Below are 21,866 nucleotides of genomic sequence, written 5' to 3'. Positions count from 1 at the left end.
TTTGGTCTCTCCACGGCCCCGAGAATATTCACCAAGGTAATGGCGGAAATAATGGTGCTCCTGCGGAAGCAAGGTGTCACAATTATCCCGTACTTGGACGATCTCCTCATAAAAGCGGGATCAAGAGGGCAGTTGCTGAACAGCGTATCACTTTCTCTGAAAGTGTAACGGCAACACGGCTGGATTCTATATATTCCAAAGTCGCAGTTGGTTCCTACGGCTCATCTGCCTTTCCTAGGCATGATCTTAGACACAGACCAGAAAAGGGTTTATCTCCCGATAGAGAGAGCTCAGGAGCTCATGACACTGGTCAGGAATCTATTAAAACCAAAACAGGTGTCAGTGCATCACTGCACTCGAGTCCTGGGAAGGATGGTGGCATCATACGAGGCCATTCCCTTCGGCAGGTTCCATGCGAGGACCTTCCAATGGGACTTACTGGACAAGTGGTCCGGATCACATCTTCAGATGCATCGGTTAATCACCCTGTCCCCCAGGGCCAGGGTGTCACTCCTGTGGTGGCTGCAGAGTTCTCACCTTCTAGAGGGACGCAGATTCGCAATTCAGGACTGGGTCCTGGTGACCACTGACGCTAGCCTCCGAGGGTGGGGAGCAGTCACACAGGGAAGAAATTTCCAAGGTCTGTGGTCAAGTCAAGAGACTTGCCTTCACATCAACATCCTGGAACTAAGGGCCGTATACAACGCCCTACGTCAAGCTGAGCACTTGCTTCGCGACCAACCGGTTCTGATTCAGTCGGACAACATCACCGCAGTTGCTCAGGTGGACCGCCAAGGCGGCACAAGGAGCAGAGTGGCGATGGCAGAAGCCACCAGAATTCTTCGCTCTGTCAGCAGTGTTCATCCCGGTAGTGGACAACTGGGAAGCAGACTTCCTCAGCAGACACGACCTCCACCCGGGAGAGTGGGGACTTCATCAGGAAGTCTTCACACAGATCACATATCGGTGGGAACTGCCACAGGTGGACATGATGACATCCCGCCTCAACAAAAAACTACAGAGGTATTGCGCCAGGTCAAAAGACTCTCAAGCAATAGCGGTAGACGCCCTGGTGACACCGTGTGTGTTCCAGTCGGTCTATGTATTTCCTTCTCTTCCTCTCATACCCAAGGTGCTGAGGATAATAAGAAAAGGAGGAGTGAGAACAATCCTCATTGTTCCAGATTGGCCACGAAGGACCTGGTATCCAGATCTGCAAGAAATGCTCACAGAGGACCCGTGGCCTCTTCCTCTAAGACAGGACCTGTTGCAACAGGGGCCCTGTCTGTTCCAAGTCTTACCGCGGCTGCGTTTGACGGCATGGTGGTTGAACGCCGGATTCTAGCAGAAAAGGGCATTCCGGACGAGGTCATTCCTACGCTGATAAAGGCTAGGAAGGACGTGACAGCTAAACATTATCACTGTATATGGCGAAAATATGTTTCTTGGTGTGAGGCCAGGAATGCTCCTACAGAGGAATTCCAGCTGGGCCGTTTCCTTCACTTCCTACAGTCAGGAGTGAATTTGGGCCTAAAGTTAGGCTCCATTAATGTCCAGATTTCGTACCTATCCATTTTCTTGCAAAAAGAGTTGGCTTCTCTACCAGAAGTTCAGACGTTTGTAAAGGGAGTGCTGCATATTCAGCCTCCTTTTGTGCCTCCAGTGGCACCTTGGGATCTTAACGTGGTGTTAAGTTTCCTGAAATCACACTGGTTTGAACCACTTAAAACGGTGGAGTTAAAAATTCTCACTTGGAAGGTGGTCATGCTATTAGCCTTGGCTTCAGCTAGGCGTGTGTCAGAATTAGCGGCTTTGTCACATAAAAGCCCCTATCTGGTATTCCATATGGATAGAGCAGAATTGCGGACCCGTCCACAATTTCTGCCAAAAGTGGTGTCATCTTTTCATATGAACCAACCTATTGTGGTGCCTGTGGCTACTCGTGACTTGGAGGATTCCGAGTTACTGGATGTGGTCAGGGCTTTGAAGGTTTATGTAGCCAGAACGGCTAGAGTCAGGAAAACTGAGTCGCTGTTTATCCTGTATGCATCCAACAAGCTGGGTGCTTCTGCTTCAAAGCAAACTATTGCTCGCTGGATCTGTAACACGATTCAGCAGGCTCATTCTGCGGCTGGTTTGCCGATGCCAAAAATCAGTTAAAGCCCATTCCACTAGGAAGGTGAGCTCTTCTTGGGCGGCTGCCAGAGGGGTCTCGGCATTACAACTATGCCGAGCTGCTACTTGGTCAGGTTCACACACTTGTGCAAAGTTCTACAAGTTTGATACCCTGGCTGATGAGGACCTATTGTTTGCTCAATCGGTGCTGCAGAATCATCCGCACTCTCCTGCCCGTTTGGGAGCTTTGGTATAATCCCCATGGTCCTTACGGAGTCCCCAGCATCCACTAGGACGTTACAGAAAATAACATTTTACTTACCAGTCAATCTATTTCTTGTAGTCCGTAGTGGATTCTGGGCGCCCGTCCCAAGTGCGGACTTCTTCTGCAATACTTGTATATAGTTATTGCTGCAATAAGGGCTATGTTATTGTTGCATCAGGGTTGAACTGATGCTCTGTTGTTCATACTGTTGACTGGGTAAGTTTATCACAAGTTATACGGTTTGGCTGGTATGAGTCTTGCCCTGGATTTCCAAAATCCTTTCCTTGTACTGTCAGCTCTTCCGGGCACAGTTTCTCTAACTGAGGTCTGGAGGAGGGACATAGAGGGAGGAGCCAGAGCACACCAGAATCTAAATTCTTTCTTAAAGTGCCCATGTCTCCTGCGGAGCCCGTCTATTCCCCATGGTCCTTACGGAGTCCCCAGCATTCACTACGGACTACGAGAAATAGATTTACCGGTAAGCAAAATCTTATTTTTGTGTTGGTCTCCAGGGTCATTGCGCTGGGGTGTGTGCTGGCATACTCTCTCTGTCTCTCCAAAGGGCCTTGACAGGGATACTGTCTTCAGGAAAGGGGTTCCCTGTGTGTGTGAAGTGTGTCGACATGTTTGACGAAGGCTCGCTTAATGTGGAGGGGGAGTGCTTGAATGTCAGGTCGCCGTCGGCAACGCCGACACCGGAATGGGTGGATATGCTGAATGTCTTGAATGCAAATGTCAATCTATTGCATAAAAGGTTAGACAAGGCAGAAGCTAGGGATCAGTTAGATAGCCAGTCCATGCCTGTCCCTGGGGCGCCAGGTCCTTCGGGGTCTCAGAAGCGCACCATATCCCAGATCGATGACACAGATACAGATACTGACTCTAGTGTCGACTATGAAGATGTAAAATTACAGCCGAAGGTGGCAAAGGGTATACGGTACATGATTATTGCCATTAAAGAGGTTTTGCATATTACTGAGGAACCCCCTGTCCCTGACACGAGGGTACACATGTATAAAGGGAAAAAGCCTGAAGTCACTTTTCCATCCTCATTTGAATTAAGTGACTTGTGCGAAAAGGCTTGGGAATCTCCGGATAGGAGACCACAAGTTCCCAAAAGGATTCTCATGGCGTATCCTTTTCCACAAACTGATAGGATACGCTGGGAATCTTCGCCAAAAGTTGACATGGCGCTGACATGTTTGTCCAAAAAGGTGGCACTGCCTTCTCAGGATACGGCTTCCCTCAAGGAACCTGCTGATCGCAGGCAGGAAATTACCTTAAAGCACATTTACAATCATTCCGGTACTATAGCTTGACCGGCTATGGCGTCGGCCTGGCTTTGTAGTGCGGTTGTGGCATGGGCAGATTCCTTATCTACGGAAATTGACACCTTAGATAGGGATGCCATTCATATGACCATAGAGCATATCAGAGATGTTGCCTTGTATATGAGGGCTGCTCAGAGAGACATTTGTTTATTAAGCTCCAGAATAAATGCTATGTCTATTTCTGCTAGGCGGCTCTTGTGGACCCGACAGTGGACGGGAAATGCCGATTCAAAGCGGCATATGGAGTCCTTGCCTTACAAAGGGGTGGAGTTGTTTGGAGACGGCCTCTCGGATCTTGTCGCTACGGCTTGTAAGTCAAATTTCTTACCTTATGTCCCCCCGCAGCATACAAAAAAGGCACCTCATTATCAAATGCAGTCCTTTCGTTCCAATCAAAACAAGAAGGTACGTGGATCATCCTTTGTTGCCAGAGGGAAAGGCAAGGGAAAAAAGCTGCACACAGCTAGTTCCCAAGAGCAGAAGTCCTCCCCTGCGTCTGCAAAGTCCACCGCATGACGCTGGGGCTTCCCGAGGGGAGGCAGATCTGGTGGGGGATCGTCTTCGTTTTTTCAGCCTCGTCTGGGTTCACTCGCAGGTGGATCCCTGGGCATTAGAGATTGTTTCTCAGGGATACAAGCTGGAATTCGAAGACTTGCCTCCTCGCCGATTTTTCAAATCGGCTCTGCCGGCTTCCCCGTCAGAGAGAGAGCTAGTGTTGGCAGCAATCCAAAAATTGTATATTCAACAGGTGATTGTCACAGTTTCTCATCTCCAGCAAGGAGAGGGATATTACTCAACCCTGTTTGTGGTCCCGAAACCAGACTTTTCGGTCAGACCCATTTTAAACCTGAAATCTCTGAACCTGTACTTGAAGAGGTTCAAGTTCAAAATGGAATCACTCAGGGCGGTCCTCGCCAGCCTGGAGGGGGGGGATTGGATGGTGTCCCTGGACATAAAGAATGCTTACCTTCATGTTCCGATATTCCCCCAGCATCAGGCGTTCCTGAGATTTGCAGTGCAGGACTGTCACTACCAATTTCAGACGTTGCCGTTTGGGCTTTCCACGGCCCCGAGAATTTTCACCAAGGTAATGGCGGAAATGATGGTGCTCCTGCGCAGGCAGGGGTCACAATTATCCCATACTTGGAAGATCTCATAAAGGCGAGATCTCGGGAGAGGTTGCTGGACAGCGTGTCTCTGTCCATGAAGACGTTGCAGATACACGGCTGGATTCTCAATATACTGAAGTCCCAGCTAGTCCCTACAACGCATCTGACCTTTTTGGGGCTGATTCTAGACATAGACCAGAAAAAGGTTTTTCTTCCGATCGAAAAGGTTCAGGAACTCATAGCCATGGTCAGGAACCTATTAAAACCTGGGGAATATGGTGGCTTCCTACGAGGCCATCCCTTTCGGCAGGTTCCATGCGAGGACTTTTCAAACGGATCTCTTGGACAAGTGGTCCGGGTCCCATTTACAAATGCATCAAAGGATCACCCTGTCTCCCAGGACCAGGGTATCTCTCCTGTGGTGGCTGAACAGTGCTCACCTACTAGAAGGTCGCAGGTTCGGCATTCAGGACTGTGTCCTGGTGACCACGGACGCAAGCCTCCGAGGCTGGGGAGCAGTGACACTGGGAAGAAATTTCCAAGGTCTCTGGTCAAGCCTAGAGTCTTGTCTCCACATCAACGTCCTGGAGTTGAGGGCCATATACAACGCCCTGCGTCAAGCGGAGGAATTGCTTCGGAGAAAACCGGTTCTGATTCAGTCAGACAATGTCACGGCAGTGGCTCATATAAACCGCCAGGGCGGAACAAGGAGCAGAATGGCCATGGCAGAAGCGACCAGGATTCTACGCTGGGTGGAAGGCCATGTAAGCGCGCTATCAGCGGTGTTCATCCCGGGGGTGGACAACTGGGAGGCGGACTTCCTCAGCATGCACGACCTGCATCCGGGAGAGTGGGGACTTCATCAAGAAGTCTTCGCACAGATCACGGATCATTGGGGACTGCCTCAAATCGACATGATGACATCCCGTCTCAACAAAAAGCTAAAGCGGTATTGCGCCAGGTCAAGGGACCCTTAGGCGGTAGCGGTAGACGCTCTGGTGACACCTTGGGTGTTCAGATCGGTCTATGTGTTTCCTCCTCTTCCTCTCATACCCAAGGTGTTGAGAATAATACGAAGAAGCAGGGTCAGAACAATACTCATTGTTCCGGATTGGCCTCGGAGGACTTGGTATCCGGACCTGCATGAGTTGCTCGCAGAGGATCCGTGGCCTCTTCCTCTAAGGCAGGACCTGCTGCGGCAGGGGCCCTGTCTGTTCCAAGACTTACCGCGGCTGCGTTTGACGGCATGGCGGTTGAACGCCGGATCCTAGGGAAAAAGGGATTCCGGAGGAAATCATTCCTACCCTGATCAAGGCTAGGAAAGACGTGACGTTAAAACATTATCACCGTATATGGTGGAAATATGTTTCTTGGTGTGAGGCCAGAGCTGCTCCTACGGAGGTGTTCTATTTGGGCCGTCTACTTCACTTCCTTCAAACAGGAGTGACTTTGGGCCTAAAATTAGGGTCCATAAAGATCCAGATTTCTGCCTTATCCATTTTCTTTCAAAGAGAATTGGCCTCTATTCCTGAAGTACAGACCTTTGTGAAGGGGGTGCTGCATATTCAGCCTCCCTTTGTGCCTCCGGTGGTTCCTTGGGATCTTAACGTGGTGTTACGTTTCCTCAAGTCACCTTGGTTTGAACCACTCAAAACTGTGGAGTTGAAATACCTCACGTGGAAAGTGGTAATGTTGTTGGCATTAGCTTCGGCAAGACGTGTTTCCGAATTGGCGGCTTTATCACATAAAAGCCCATACTTGGTTTTTCACGTGGATAGGGCAGAGTTGAGGACTCGCCCTCACTTTCTGCCAAAAGTGGTCTCATCTTTTCATGTCAACCAACCTATTGTAGTGCCTGTGGCTACACGGGACTTAGTGGATTCCGAGTCCCTGGATGTAGTCAGGGCTTTGAAGATTTATGTGACCAGAAAGGCTAGAATCAGGAAGACTGAAGCTTTGTTCGTTCTGTATGGGGCCAACAAGGTTGGCGCTCCTGCTTCAAAGCAGACTATTGCTCGCTGGATCTGTAACACGATTCAGGAGGCGCATTCTACGGCAGGATTGCCGTTACCGAAATCGGTTAAGGCCCACTCCACTAGGAAAGTGGGCTCTTCTTGGGCGGCTGCCCGAGGGGTCTCGGCATTACAGTTGTGCCGAGCAGCTACTTGGTCGTGGACAAACACCTTTGCAAAGTTCTATAAGTTTGATACCCTGGCTGAGGAGGACCTCCTGTTTGCTCAATCGGTGCTGCAGAGTCATCCGCACTCTCCCGCCCGTTTGGGAGCTTTGGTATAATCCCCATGGTCCTTACGGAGTCCCAGCATCCTCAAGGACGTTAGAGAAAATAAGATTTTACTTACCGGTAAATCTATTTCTCGTAGTCCGTAGAGGATGCTGGGCGCCCGTCCCAAGTGCGGACTTCTTCTGCAAGACTTGTATATAGTTTTTGCTTACATAAGGGTTATGTTATAGTTTTTCGGTTGAACCGTGGCTATGTTGTTGTTCATACTGTTAACTGGGTAAGTTTATCACAAGTTATATGGTGTGATTGGTGTGGCTGGTATGGATCTCGCCCTTAGATTTACAAAAATCCTTCCTCGTACTGTCCATCTCCTCTGGGCACAGTTTCCCTAACTGAGGTTTGGAGGAGGGGCATAGAGGGAGGAGCCAGTGCACACCCAGAGTCCAAAGCTTTCTTAAAGTGCCCTATCTCCTGCGGAGCCCTTCTATTCCCCATGGTCCTTACGTAGTCCCAGCATCCTCAAGGACTACGAGAAATAGATTTACTGGTAAGTAAAATCTTATTATTACATGTTCTAGAAGCCATATGGCGTAATCACATCATTCCTACTCACCAATCACATATTTTATTGTTGCCTGCCTGATGCTAGCTTCACTGTGATTATACGGTAATGTCTCTGGCTTCAGTCTCACAGGCTCCACAGTGTTGCACAAATTACTTTCAAGACAGGTGACTCATACCAGACGTTTAGATCACCAAGATTTTTATGGGATGCAGTCGGTATACCAACAGCGGCATCACGACGTTCAGAATCCCATCTGTAAGTGCTGGGTCTCTAGTTAGGCACTCTGGGGTGCGTTAGGCAGCGTAGGAAGGGGGAGTGGGGTATATTAGGGTTAGGCTGTGGGATTAGAGGTAAACATAAAATACTTATAAATATCTGTTGGGATGCCACTATCTGCATCCTGACCGTTGGGATTTCACTTGCCGAAATATCGCACCCAACCTGATTTTGACTGTATGTGAAGAACCAGGACACACCTACATTGTGATGCAAAACAGGTTTCCTTGAGTACAGCTTTGACTTTAGGGAAAAGAAAAGTCACACGGTGCTGGGTCTGGCCAGTACGGAAGGTGTTCTAGCACTGCAATGTGTTTCTCGGCCAACAATGTGTCACATAGAGAGCTGTGTGGGCTGGTGCATTGTCCTGATGGAGGATGAAACCATTTTTCCACAACTCTGGCTTTCTTTTGATTCTTTGCAGTAAAGTTTCAATAACATGTTTGTGGTAATGTTAATTCACTGTTGCACATTTTGCTACCCAGTCTTCAGAAATAACATCATTGATATCTAGGAAAACAATTAACATGGCTTTGAATTTGGATTTGCTCTGACATGCTTTCTTCCTTCTTGGTGATGATGGGTTTTTCCAGATCATGGACTGGCATTTTGTGTCAAGATCAGTCTTAGTACAAACTTGTCACATTAAAATCATGATGCAAAACTTGCCAAAATAAATGTTATGGTAAGAACTCTATCTGACCACACATATGCAGCGGCCATTCACGGGAGGCTTCTGAAGGAACCCTCTCCCAGTAGTTCTTGTGAAATGTGGCCCATACGCTACAGCGGCTAGCCCAATCTTCAGATGCGGTTAACTGCAGGGACCAAATTCTGCAGTTCTTTGCATTCCAGAGCTTGGTGAATCTGACTGCTTAGCATCCCCTATAGAAACCTATAGAAATGGAGATATTCAGCAGATAAATTTGGGTTATTCCACACCAAATCAATCATACTGACCATTTCCGATTGTGATGATATTTGGTATAATAAATGCTGCCATGGGTGTAAAGAAAACCTCCAAATCTTAAGATGATATGTTCAACTGTTTTGAAATTATATGGCTTTTAAAGCTTACATTTTTTAACAATTTACTATTAATGTTTTTTCAAAATTGTATTTGAAATGGTCAGTCTGAAACCTGTGTTGATTGGGTGTGAAATAACCCATTATCTATCTGCTGCCATCCATGGTAGTTGAGTTAATACTGTACTTAATATTTGTAGTTTATCCCACGGAAAGGGGTTTGTTCTGGGGATATTTCACAAACTATTTAATGATAAATAGGCTTCTATAAGAGCAGGCTACAGAGATGTTGATGTGCTGGTATTATGAAGTAATATTATATAAGCAGAGTGACTACAACATATGAATTCTTTCTTAGTCCCATTTATTAAGCCTGAATAATTGTAATTATTGTTGCTCGTTACCCAGTTTATAATAAGAATTTACTTACCGATAATTCTATTTCTCGGAGTCCGTAGTGGATGCTGGGGTTCCTGAAAGGACCATGGGGAATAGCAGCTCCGCAGGAGACAGGGCACAAAAAGTAAAGCTTTAGGATCAGGTGGTGTGCACTGGCTCCTCCCCCTATGACCCTCCTCCAAGCCTCAGTTAGGTACTGTGCCCGGACGAGCGTACACAATAAGGAAGGATTTATGAATCCCGGGTAAGACTCATACCAGCCACACCAATCACACTGTACAACCTGTGATCTGAACCCAGTTAACAGTATGATAACAGCGGAGCCTCTGAAAAGATGGCTCACAACAATAATAACCCGATTTTTGTAACTATGTACAAGTAATGCAGATAATCCGCACTTGGGATGGGCGCCCAGCATCCACTACGGACTCCGAGAAATAGAATTATCGGTAAGTAAATTCTTATTTTCTCTATCGTCCTAGTGGATGCTGGGGTTCCTGAAAGGACCATGGGGATTATACCAAAGCTCCCAAACGGGCGGGAGAGTGCGGATGACTCTGCAGCACCGAATGAGAGAACTCCAGGTCCTCCTTAGCCAGGGTATCAAATTTGTAGGATTTTACAAACGTGTTTGCCCCTGACTAAATAGCCGCTCGGCAAAGTTGTAAAGCCGAGACCCCTCGGGCAGCCGCCCAAGATGAGCCCGCCTTCCTTGTGGAATGGGCATTTACATATTTTGGCTGTGGCAGGCCTGCCACAGAATGTGCAAGCTGAATTGTATTACACATCCAACTAGCAAAAGTCTGCTTAAAAGCAAGAGCACCCAGTTTGTTGGGTGCATACAGGATAACAGCAAGTCAGTTTTCCTGACTCCAGCCGTCCTGGAACCTATATTTTCAGGGCCCTGACCACATCTAGCAACTTGGAGTCCTCCAAGTCCCTAGTAGGCGCAAGACACCACAATAAGCTGGTTCAGGTGAAACACTGACACCACCTTAGGGAGAGAACTGGGGACGAGTCCGCAGCTCTGCCCTGTCCGAATGGACAAACAGATATGGGCTTTTTTGAGAAAAAAACCACCAATTTGACACTCGCCTGGTCCAGGCCAGGTCCAAGAGCATGTTCACTTTTCATGTGAGATGCTTCAAATCCACAGATTTGACTGGTTTTAAACCAATGTGTTTTGAGGAATCCCAGAACTACGTTGAGATCCCACAGTGCCACTGGAGGCACAAAAGGGGGTTGTATATGCAATACTCCCTTGACAAACTTCTGGACTTCAGGAACTGAAGCCAATTCTTTCTGGAAGAAAAATCGACAGGGCCGAAATTTGAACCTTAATGGACCCCAATTTGAGGCCCATAGACACTCCTGTTTGCAAGAAATGCAGGAATCGACCGAGTTGAAATTTCTTCGTGGGGCCTTCCTGGCCTCACAACACGCAACATATTTTCGCCACATGTGGTGATAATGTTGTGCGGTCACCTCCTTTCTGGCTTTGACCAGGGTAGGAATGACCTCTTCCTGAATGCCTTTTCCCTTAGGATCCGGCGTTCCACCGCCATGCCGTCAAACGCAGCTGCGGTAAGTCTTGGAACAGACATGGTACTTGCTGAAACAAGTCCCTTCTTAGCGGCAGAGGCCATAAGTCCTCTGTGAGCATCTCTTGAAGTTCCGGGTACCAAGTCCTTCTTGGCCAATCCGGAGCCATGAGTATAGTTCTTACTCCTCTACGTCTTATAATTCTCAGTACCTTAGGTATGAAAAGCAGAGGATGGAACACAGACACCGACTGGTACACCCACGGTGTTACCAGAACGTCCACAGCTATTGCCTGAGGGTCTCTTAACCTGGCGCAATACCTGTCCCGTTTTTTGTTCAGACGGGACGCCATCATGTCCACCTCGGTTTACAATTATGTGGAAAACTTCCCCATGAAGTTCCCACTCTGCCGGGTGGAGGTCGTGCCTACTGAGGAAGTCTGCTTCCCAGTTTCCATTCCCGGAATGAAACACTGCTGACAGTGCTATCACATGATTTTCCGCCCAGCGAAAAGTCCTTGCAGTTTTTGCCACTGCCCTCCTGCTTCTTGTGCCGCCCTGTCTATTTACGTGGGCGACTGCCGTGATGTTTTATCCCACTGGATCAATACCGGCTGACCTTGAAGCAGAGGTCTTGCTAAGCTTAGAGCATTATAAATTTACCCTTAGCTATATTTATGTGGAGAAAAATCTCCAGACTTGATCACACTCCCTGGAAATTTTTTCCTTGTGTGACTGCTCCCCAGCCTCTCGGGCTGGCCTCCGTGGTCACCAACATCCAAAACTGAATGCCGAATCTGCGGCCCTCTAGAAGATGAGCACTCTGTAACCACCACAGGAGAGACACCCTTGTCCTTGGATATAGGGTTATCCGCTGATGCATCTGAAGATGCGATCCGGACCATTTGTCCAGCAGATCCCACTGAAAAGTTCTTGCATGAAATCTGCCGACTGGAATTGCTTCGAAGGAAGTCACCATTTTTTTACCATGGCCCTTGTGCAATGATGCACTGATTTTAGGAGGTTCCTGACTAGCTCGGATAACTCCCTGGCTTTCTCTTCCGGGAGAAACACCTTTTTCTGGACTGTGTCCAGAATCATCCCTAAGCACAGGAGACTTGTTGTCGGGATCAGCTGCGATTTTGGAATATTTAGAATCCACCCCTGCTGTTGTAACAGTATCCGAGATAGTGCTACTCCGACCTCCAACTGTTCCCTGGACTTTGCCCTTATCAGGAGATCGTCCAAGTAAGGGATAATTAAGACGCCTTTTCTTCGAAGAAGAACCATCATTTCGGCCATTACCTTGGTAAAGACCCGGGGTGCCGTAGACAATCCAAACGGCAGCGTCTGAAACTGATAGTGACAGTTCTGTACCACGAACCTGAGGTACCCTTAGTGATAAGGGCAAATTTGGGACATGGAGGTAAGCATCCCTGATGTCTCGGGACACCAGATAGTCCCCTTCTTCCCGGTTCGTTATCACTGCTCTGAGTGACTCCATCTTGATTTGAACCTTTGTAAGTGTTCAAATTTTTTTAGATTTAGAATAGGTCTCACCTAGCCTTCTGGCTTCAGTACCACAATATAGTGTGGAATAATACCCCCTTTTCTTGTTGTAGGAGGGGTAATTTAATTATCACCTGCTGGGAATACAGCTCGTGAATTTTTTCCCATACTGCCTCCTTGTCGGAGGGAGACCTTGGTAAAGCAGACTTCAGGAGCCTGCGCAGGGGAAACGTCTCGACATTCCAAACTGTACCCCTGGGATACTACTTGTAGGATCCAGGGGTCCTGTACGGTCTCAGCGTCATGCTGAGAGCTTGTCAGAAGCGGTGGAACGCTTCTGTTCCTGGGAATGGGCTGCCTGCTGCAGTCTTCTTCCCTTTCCTCTATCCCTGGGCAGATATGACTCTTATAGGGACGAAAGGACTGAAGCTGAAAAGACGGTGTCTTTTTCTGCAGAGATGTGACTTAGGGTAAAAACGGTGGATTTTCCAGCAGTTGCCGTGGCCACCAGGTCCGATGGACCGACCCCAAATAACTCCTCTTCCTTTATACGGCAATACACCTTTGTGCCGTTTGGAATCTGCATCACCTGACCACTGTCGTGTCCATAAACATCTTCTGGCAGATATGGACATCGCACTTACTCTTGATGCCAGAGTGCAAATATCCCTCTGTGCATCTCGCATATATAGAAATACATCCTTTAAATGCTCTATAGTCAATAAAATACTGTCCCTGTCAAGGGTATCAATATTTTTAGTCAGGGAATCCGACCAAGCCACCCCAGCTCTGCACATCCAGGCTGAGGCGATCGCTGGTCGCAGTATAACACCAGTATGTGTGTATATACTTTTTATGATATTTTTCCAGCCTCCTGTCAGCTGGCTCCTTGAGGACGGCCCTATCTATAGACGGTACCGCCACTTGTTCTGATAAGCGTGTGAGCGCCTTATCCACCCTAAGGGGTGTTTCCCAACGCGCCCTAACTTCTGGCGGGAAAGGGTATACCGCCCATATTTTCTATCGGGAGGAACCCACGCATCATCACACACTTCATTTAATTTATCTGATTCAGGAAAAACTACGGTAGTTTTTTCACATCCCACATAATACCCTCTTTTGTGGTACTTGTAGTATCAGAAATATGTAACACCTCCTTCATTGCCCTTAACGTGTGGCCCTAATAAGGAATACGTTTGTTTATTCACCGTCGACACTGGATTCAGTGTCCCTGTCTGTGTCTGTGTCGACCGACTAAAGTAAACGGGCGTTTTAAAACCCCTGACGGTGTTTTTGAGACGTCTGGACCGGTACTAATTGTTTGTCGGCCGTCTCATGTCGTCAACCGACCTTGGCGCGTGTTGACATTATCACGTAATTCCCTAAATAAGCCATCCATTCCGGTGTCGACTCCCTAGAGAGTGACATCACCATTACAGGCAATTGCTCCGCCTCCTCACCAACATCGTCCTCATACATGTCGACACACACGTACCGACACACAGCACACACACAGGGAATGCTCTGATAGAGGACAGGACCTACTAGCCCTTTGGAGAGACAGAGGGAGAGTTTGCCAGCACACACCAAAAACGCTATAATTATATAGGGACAACCTTATATAAGTGTTTTCCCTTATAGCATCTTTTTTATATATTTCTAACGCCAAATTAGTGCCCCCCCTCTCTGTTTTAACCCTGTTTCTGTAGTGCAGTGCAGGGGAGAGCCTGGGAGCCTTCCCTCCAGCCTTTCTGTGAGGGAAAATGGCGCTGTGTGCTGAGGAGATAGGCCCCGCCCCTTTTTCGGCGGCCTCGTCTCCCGCTCTTAACGGATTCTGGCAGGGGTTAAATATCTCCATATAGCCCCCGGAGGCTATATGTGAGGTATTTTTAGCCAAAAAAGGTTTTCATTTGCCTCCCAGGGCGCCCCCCTCCCAGCGCCCTGCACCCTCAGTGACTGCCGTGTGAAGTGTGCTGAGAGGAAAATGGCGCACAGCTGCAGTGCTGTGCGCTACCTTAAGAAGACTGAGGAGTCTTCTGCCGCCGATTCTGGACCTCTTCTCGTTTCAGCATCTGCAAGGGGGCCGGCGGCGAGGCTCCGGTGACCATCCAGGCTGTACCTGTGATCGTCCCTCTGGAGCTAATGTCCAGTAGCCAAGAAGCCAATCCATCCTGCACGCAGGTGAGTTCACTTCTTCTCCCCTAAGTCCCTCGTTGCAGTGATCCTGTTGTCAGCAGGACTCACTGTAAAATAAAAAACCTAAGCTAAACTTTTCTAAGCAGCTCTTTAGGAGAGCCACCTAGATTGCACCCTTCTCGGCCGGGCACAAAAATCTAACTGAGGCTTGGAGGAGGGTCATAGGGGGAGGAGCCAGTGCACACCACCTGATCCTAAAGCTTTACTTTTTGTGCCCTGTCTCCTGCGGAGCCGCTATTCCCCATGGTCCTTTCAGGAACCCCAGCATCCACTAGGACGATAGAGAAATATAAGATCATAGGGAACAGTTCTCTTAAATGTGATTTATATGGCCCATAATAAACTGTTCATGGTATTAAAATCGACTGGATGGTGAGACATGTATTTTCGGCCCTTAATCTCAGAATCGGCTACAGCCTGTTTGAATGTTAATGAAATTAGAATGACTGTTTACCTGTAGGTCATCTGCTGAGGAGTGGAAATTTGGACCAGCAAAGACTCAGGATACAGACTTCAGAAAGTGTGAGAGAAAATCAAGGCGCACAGCTCTTCCTATTCTACATGTGTCTTCCAAACCTTCTGCAGTGACACAATGTCCACAGCAATAACACATTCTTTGCAGGTTTTATATTTTTTTATATTTAATAATATTATAGACATATAATTACATATGGCTGTTGGGTCCTATTAGTGGAGTTACCATTGTGCAGTGCAGGACAAGCCCTAAAAGCTTAATATACATTCGGTTCAAGAGAAACTATGGCTGATATCCAGCATCTGGGTGGTCATTTCTCTTTTTATCTGACTTTTTGACTATTTTTCCTAGTTTATTGCTGACTGGATGCAGCTGAATCAGCAGTAAGGATGAGTGCTGACCACTGGAGGCAAGGTCATCTATAGTGCATTGTGTATGATGCGGTATATGTTACATCTTCCTAACTAGTTTTGTTTATAAAGCGAATAGTAAACACTACTTTTGATTTAGTAAACATTGGGGCATTTATTTGGTCGCTACAGTCTTGGAGTGTGCGTATTCCAAGTGTTTCACCAGCAGGAACACAGTTTGTTCTACACACCATATAGAGGTGTATAGGAAAATGTAAGATTCTGCTGTAACATAGTTTTCAGGGATGAGAGCAGCAGAGTACCACAACTGCTCATCCCTGGGAATTGAATTACCTGTACAACTGTAAGGGCCAGATTCAATTACACTTGAGCGTCTAGACCAGTGATTGGGAACCTTTGACACTCCAGCTGTTGTTGAACTAACATCCCAGCATGCCCTACTACAGTTTTGCAATTTGGCCATGCTAAAACTGTAGCAGGGCATGCTGGGATGTGTAGTTCAACAACAAATGGAGTGCCAAAGGTTCCCCATCACTGTTCTAGAAAGTTATGGTAGGCTTATTCTGCTTGGGGTGCCACAGGCTGCAAACAAGAATCGTACTACTGCGAGACCGCCAGAACTCTGCTAATTGATTCCTGCCCTGAATGTGCTTGCCCTCGTGTCTTGTATTTTATACAGCATACTCCTAAGACACCTGAGTTTCCTTTGGATTTATGTAAGTGAACTCTTAATTTAAAGTTAATATCTACAGTATATTGTAAATGTTCTTTCTTATAATATCCACATAGTTTTGTGTGTCATGGTCATTCCTTTTTATGTAGTTTCTGCAAATAAAACAAACAAAATACTGGTATGCTGTGAATATCCACTCTCTTTGCTGCTGTATGTACCAGGAGGAAAACTTATAAGATAATGCAAATTATCTACCGCTATTAATGATAAAAGAGCAGCATTCTCCAAAACATTGTAATGGTGTTTCTATAAATGTTTTCTTTGTTTTTAATGTTAATAAAGTATTTGTGTAATTGTAATGTAAACCCCTTTAGATCTTTTTTACATGGTATTTTGTTTTGCTGGTCTGTCAAAAGCAAACCTTCTGTAGCCATGTTTCCTCAACCTTGTTTTATTTGTCACTGTGACTTTTGTTGCCTTTTTATCATTGATGTATACCCCATAGCTTTTATAATGCCTCTCTTATAAGTTGAACTGAGCTGCCTGTGTGAATAAAATCTAATGTTGGACATTGTTCAGTTTGTATCATTCTTTCAGATTAATATTTTTTGTCTGTAAACTATACTGGTACATGTGGCCATACACTTAACAATTCAGGTTCCAATTGTTTGGCTGGTGTAAACGATAATCTACTGTTGTGTGGAAGCAAACAATCAGCCATTTTCCCCACTTGAACGAAAACTCTTTCAACCGTTACTAGCAGGACCAACTGGGTGGGTAATCGTTTAAGTGTAGGAAGAAGTTAGAGTTGGACGCTTTCTTCCCCAAATATACAATTTAAACCAATATAGATGGATGCGTTGACCACCTACTTGTGCTCCAAGTGCTTGTAGACTCTGCACCTTCTCTCCAGATTGTGCCGTGGCACTTACCCATTCTGCGGCAAGTCATTGGTCAATGATGTGGTCTCCTCAAGTACTTATTTTTACAGGTGGTCTTCTGACAATGTGAACAGATAAGCATAAAATAAAAGGCTGAAAGGAAATGTTTGTGTCTTTATTAAAATGTTTGTTTCTCTAACAAGTGGATACTGGGAAATGTAGTTACCATGGGGGTATAGATTGGGACCACTGGAGCCTGGCACTTTAAGAAAGAATTAGTGTGTGCTGGCTCCTCCCCTCTATGCCCCTCCTGCAGACTCCGTTTAGAAAAATGTGCTCAAGGAGTCGGGTGCATTCTGTTGCTCTCCAGAGAGTTTTCTTCAGGAATTTGTATTAGTTTGTTGTTTTCAGGCACACTGATTGGCAACCAGTCTGCCTGCATCGTGGGACTTATGGGGGGGACCGAACCAACTTCCTTTGAGTTAATTGTTTGTATCTCCGCTGACAGGACACTGAGCTCCTGAGGAGATGTTTCTCATGCCCCAGGGTGTGAGCCAACACCGGTAGCATGCCGCCACCCCTAACAGATGCCGAAGGTGCGAGGAGTACAGACACCGGTTAGCGGGTCCCCGGTAAACATGGCGGCATGAAGGGTTACGGGATGCTGTGCCTGCGGCGTACCCACACTGGCGATACATTTTTTTTTTAAAAAGCGCTGGAGTGATGCCAATATAACTAACAGAGGGACCGCGCGCCATTGAGGGGGTGGGGCTTTCTGGAGAGCGGGACCAGAAGCAAAGGGCGCAATTTCCTGCTGCTGCTGTGTACAGGCTGCATGCGGAGAATGCTCCTCCGTAGAACCCACTGAATCACCAGTTGTACTGGTACCAGGGGAGCATACTGTATAGTCAGCGGTTATATTGCTGTAAGGTAAATTACACACACACATGTATGTATGTGTGTGTGTGATCTATATATATATATATATATATATATATATATATATATATATATATATATACACACACACACACACCCCCCCCCCCCCCCAGCAGAGCTCTGATCTGAGGTTTGTGTGCTGGTACCAATCCTCTGTGTCACTCCATTTGGGGTTGTCTTGGATAAGTGTGCTGTTTCACTAATACTGCACTGTGTTTTCTCATTATCTCTGTGATTTCTGCTGCAGCATGTCTGAAAATAAGTCTGTGTACTTCATGTAAGAATAGGTTTACAACTTCCTCACAGGGGTCTCTAATATGTACCCAATGCTCTGTACCTTCACAGGGTAATAATATGCAGGAATCCTTTAAATCCATGATTACTAACACAAATTCAGAGTTGGCTACGGCTAAGCAAGAAAGGCAAACCATGAAACAGTCTATGGACACTCAAGTTAACTACTGCCGACCACAGACAAGCGCCTCAGCCCCCCTGTTGGTCTCTCATAAACGCACTCTCCCACAGATATTGCAGTCTGACTCTCTCTGAATTACCAGAGTTAGATGAGGGAGAATTAGAGGTGGATGAGGATAATTTCTTGTCCCCAGGAGTTGAGGCCCTGATTTATGCTACTAGGGAGTTTCTCAACATTCCAGATAAGGAAGCAGAACCAGCAGAGGTATTGTTTTTTAACATGAAACCAAAGTCCTCTGCAACCTTCCCTGTTTCTAAGGAATTACAATGAAGCGTGGATAAATCCTGACAAAAAATTTTACTCCTAAACGGGTACTAAATTCCTTTCTCTTACGTCCTAGAGGATGCTGGGGTCCACATTAGCAGCATGGGGTATAGACGGGTCCACCAGGAGCCATTGGCACGTTAAGAGTTTAAGTGTGGCTGGCTCCTCCCTCTATGCTCCCCCTACCAGACCTGCGCAGGCCACAGGTTACTATTCGAACCTTTTCGTGGTACCGAAACCGGATGGTTCGGTCAGGCCCATTCTGAACCTAAAGTCATTGAACCCCTTTCTAAAGGAGTTCAAGATGGAGTCTCTCAGGGTGGTGATATCCGGTCTGGAAGAGGGAGAATTCCTGGTATCCCTAGATATCAAGGATGCGTACCTCCACATTCTGATCTGGCTGCCGCATCAGGCTGATCGCAGTTTCGCTTTGCTGAACTGTCATTTCCAGTTCCAGGCCCTGCCATTCGGCCGCTGCACAGCACCAAGGGTGTTTACCAAGGTGATGGCAGAAATTATGATTCTCCTCCGCAAACAAGGGGTGAACATCATTCCATATCTGGTTGATCTGCTGATAAAGGTATCGTCCAAGGAGAAGCTGCTGCAGTCCATTGTTCTCACAACACGCCTCCTCGAGAGTCATGGTTGAATTCTGAACCTTCCAAAGTCACATTTGGAACCAACCCAGAGGTTGTCCTTTCTGGGAATGATCCTGAATTCGGAAGTGCAGAAGGTATTTCTTCCTCAGTAAAAGGCGCTGGTGATACAAGCTATGGTCCGGGATGTCCTGAAGCCAGCCCGGGTGTCGGTTCATCAATGCATTTGCCTATTGGGAGAGATGGTGGCCTCTTACGAGGCTCTCCAGTATGGGAGGTTCCACGCTCGGACCTTCCAACTGGATCTCCTGGGCAAGTGGTCGGGATCTCATCTCCACATGCACCAGAGAATTCATCTGTCACAGAGGGCCAGGATTTCGCTCCTCTGGTGGTTTACAATTACCTCACCTTCTGGAGGGCCGCAGGTTCGGGATTCAGGAATGGGTCCTTCTAACCACGGATGCGAGCCCTTCGGGGCTGGGGAGCAGTCACTCAAGGAGTAACCTTCCAAGGACAGTAGTCAAGCCTGGAAGCCAGCCTGCCCATCAACATCCTGGAACTAAGAGCCGTCAATAACGGTCTTCTTCAGGCGGCCCCTCTTCTAAGAAATCGGGCCATTCAAGTGCAGTCGGGCAACGTAACAACAGTGGCTTACATAAACCGACAAGGCGGAACGAAGAGCAGAGCGACAATGTCAGAGGTGACAAGAATGCTCCTCTGGACAGAAACACGCGTTGGCGCTGTCAGCCATCTTCATTCCGGGAGTATTGGGGATTACCCCAAATAGACATGATGGCCTCTCGTCTCAACAAGAAGCTTCAGCGTTATTGTTCCCGGTTGAGGGACCCACAGGCAGTGGCAGTAGACGCCCTGGTGTCTCTGTGGGTGTTCCAGTCAGTGTACGTGTTTCCACCACTCCCACTCATCCCAAGAATCCTAAAGCTCATAAGGAGAACAAGGGTTCATGCGATCCTCATTGCCCCAGACTGGCCAAGAAGAGCTTGGTACGCGGACCTTCTGAATCTACTGCAAGAAGAACAGAGGCCTCTTTGAGAGGACCCGCTGCAGCAGGGGCCGTTCGCCTATCAAGACTTACCGCGGTTACGTTTGACGGCATGGAAGTTGAGCGCCTGATACTTGCTCAGAAGTGCATTCCGAAGAAGGTCATTCCTACCCTCATACAGGCTAGGAAAGGGGTAACGTCTAAACATTACCATCGTATTTGGAAGAAATATGTCTCTTAGTGTGAATCCAAGAAGTTTCCTATGGTGGAGTTTCAACTCGGACGTTTACTCCTCTTCCTGCAAGCAGGTGTGGATATGGGCCTGAGGTTAGGATCTGTGAAGGTCCAGATTTTGTCCCTATCCATTTTCTTTCAGAAACAATTGGCTGCCCTCCCTGAGGTTCAGACTTTTTTGAAGGGAGTTCTGCACATCCAACCTCCCTTTCTACCGCCTACGGCGCCTTGGGACCTTAAAGTGGTGTTGCAGTTCCTCCAGTCGGATTGGTTTGAGTCTCTACAGGAGGTTGAGGTCAAATTTCTTACATGGAAGGTGGTCACGTTGTTGGCCTTAGTTTCTGCTAGACGCGTGTCCGAATTGGGGGTTTTATCCCGTAAAAGCCCTTACTTGATCTTCCACGAAGATAGAGCTGAGCACCGGACACGTCAGCAGTTTTTTCCGAAGGTTGTGTCGGCATTTCATATCAACCAACCTATTGTGGTGCCAGTGGCTACTGACTCTTCAATCACATCAAAGTCCTTAGATGTTGTAAGGGCTCTGAAGTTATATGTGAAGAGAACTTCTCGTCACAGAAAGTCGGACTCTGTTTGTCCTATATGATCCCAAGGAAATTGGGTGTCCTGCTTCTAAGCAGACTATTTCCCGCTGGATTAGGTTCACTATCCAGCATGCTTATTCTATGGCAGGACTGCCGTGTCCAAAATCTGTTAAAGCCCACTCTACTCGGAAGGTGGGGTCTTCTTGGGCGGCTGCCCGGGGTGTCTCGGCAGTGCAACTCTGCCGAGCGGCAACTTGGTCTGGGTCAAACACGTTTGCAAAGTTTTACAAGTTCGATACTTTGGCCTCTGAGGACCTAAAGTTTGGTCAATTGGTTCTGCAGGAGCCTCCGCGCTCTCCCTCCCGTTCTGGGAGCTTTAGTACATCCCCATGGTACTAATGTGGACCCCAGCATCCTCTAGGATGTAAGAGAAAATAGGTTTTTAATTACCTACCGGTAAATCCTTTTCTCGTAGTCCGTAGAGGATGCTGGGCGCCTGCCCAGCGCTTCGTTATCCTGCAGTGGTTATTTAGTTCAGTACTGCTTAGTTCTTGGTATTGTTTTGTTACTTGGTAAGTAATCCTGTTCAGCCGTTGCTGATGTTTCAGGCTGGTTAGCTTGGGTTGCCTAGTGTGTGAGCTGGTGTGAATCTCGCCACTATCTGTGTGATCCTTCGCTCAAAGATGTCCGTCTCATCGAGCACAGTTTCTAGACTGAGTCTGGTAGGAGGGGCATTTAGGGAGGAGCCAGCCCACACTCTCAAACTCTTAAAGTGCCAATGGCTCCTGGTGGACCCGTCTATACCCCATGGTACTAATGTGGACCCCAGCATCCTCTGG

At 47.4% G+C, this 21,866-nt stretch overlaps 1 protein-coding gene across 1 annotated transcript in view; it reads left to right on the top strand.

Moving 5' to 3' along the window:
* Positions 1 to 15,856, top strand: part of SPDL1 (spindle apparatus coiled-coil protein 1) — a 407,460-nt gene extending 391,604 nt beyond the window's left edge. The window contains exon 12 of the mRNA XM_063928265.1: positions 15,035 to 15,856. Within this exon, the coding sequence (XP_063784335.1) occupies positions 15,035 to 15,182 (148 nt within the window). The 3' untranslated portion in view covers positions 15,183 to 15,856. The remainder of the gene's footprint in view (positions 1 to 15,034) is intronic.
* The last annotated feature ends 6,010 nt before the right edge of the window (positions 15,857 to 21,866 follow it).

The sequence above is a fragment of the Pseudophryne corroboree genome, chromosome 6, assembly GCF_028390025.1.
Source record: "Pseudophryne corroboree isolate aPseCor3 chromosome 6, aPseCor3.hap2, whole genome shotgun sequence".
Lineage (NCBI taxonomy): Eukaryota > Metazoa > Chordata > Amphibia > Anura > Myobatrachidae > Pseudophryne > Pseudophryne corroboree.
The sequence above is the reverse complement of the archived record's forward strand: the minus strand, read 5'-3'. Positions and strand labels throughout refer to the sequence as shown.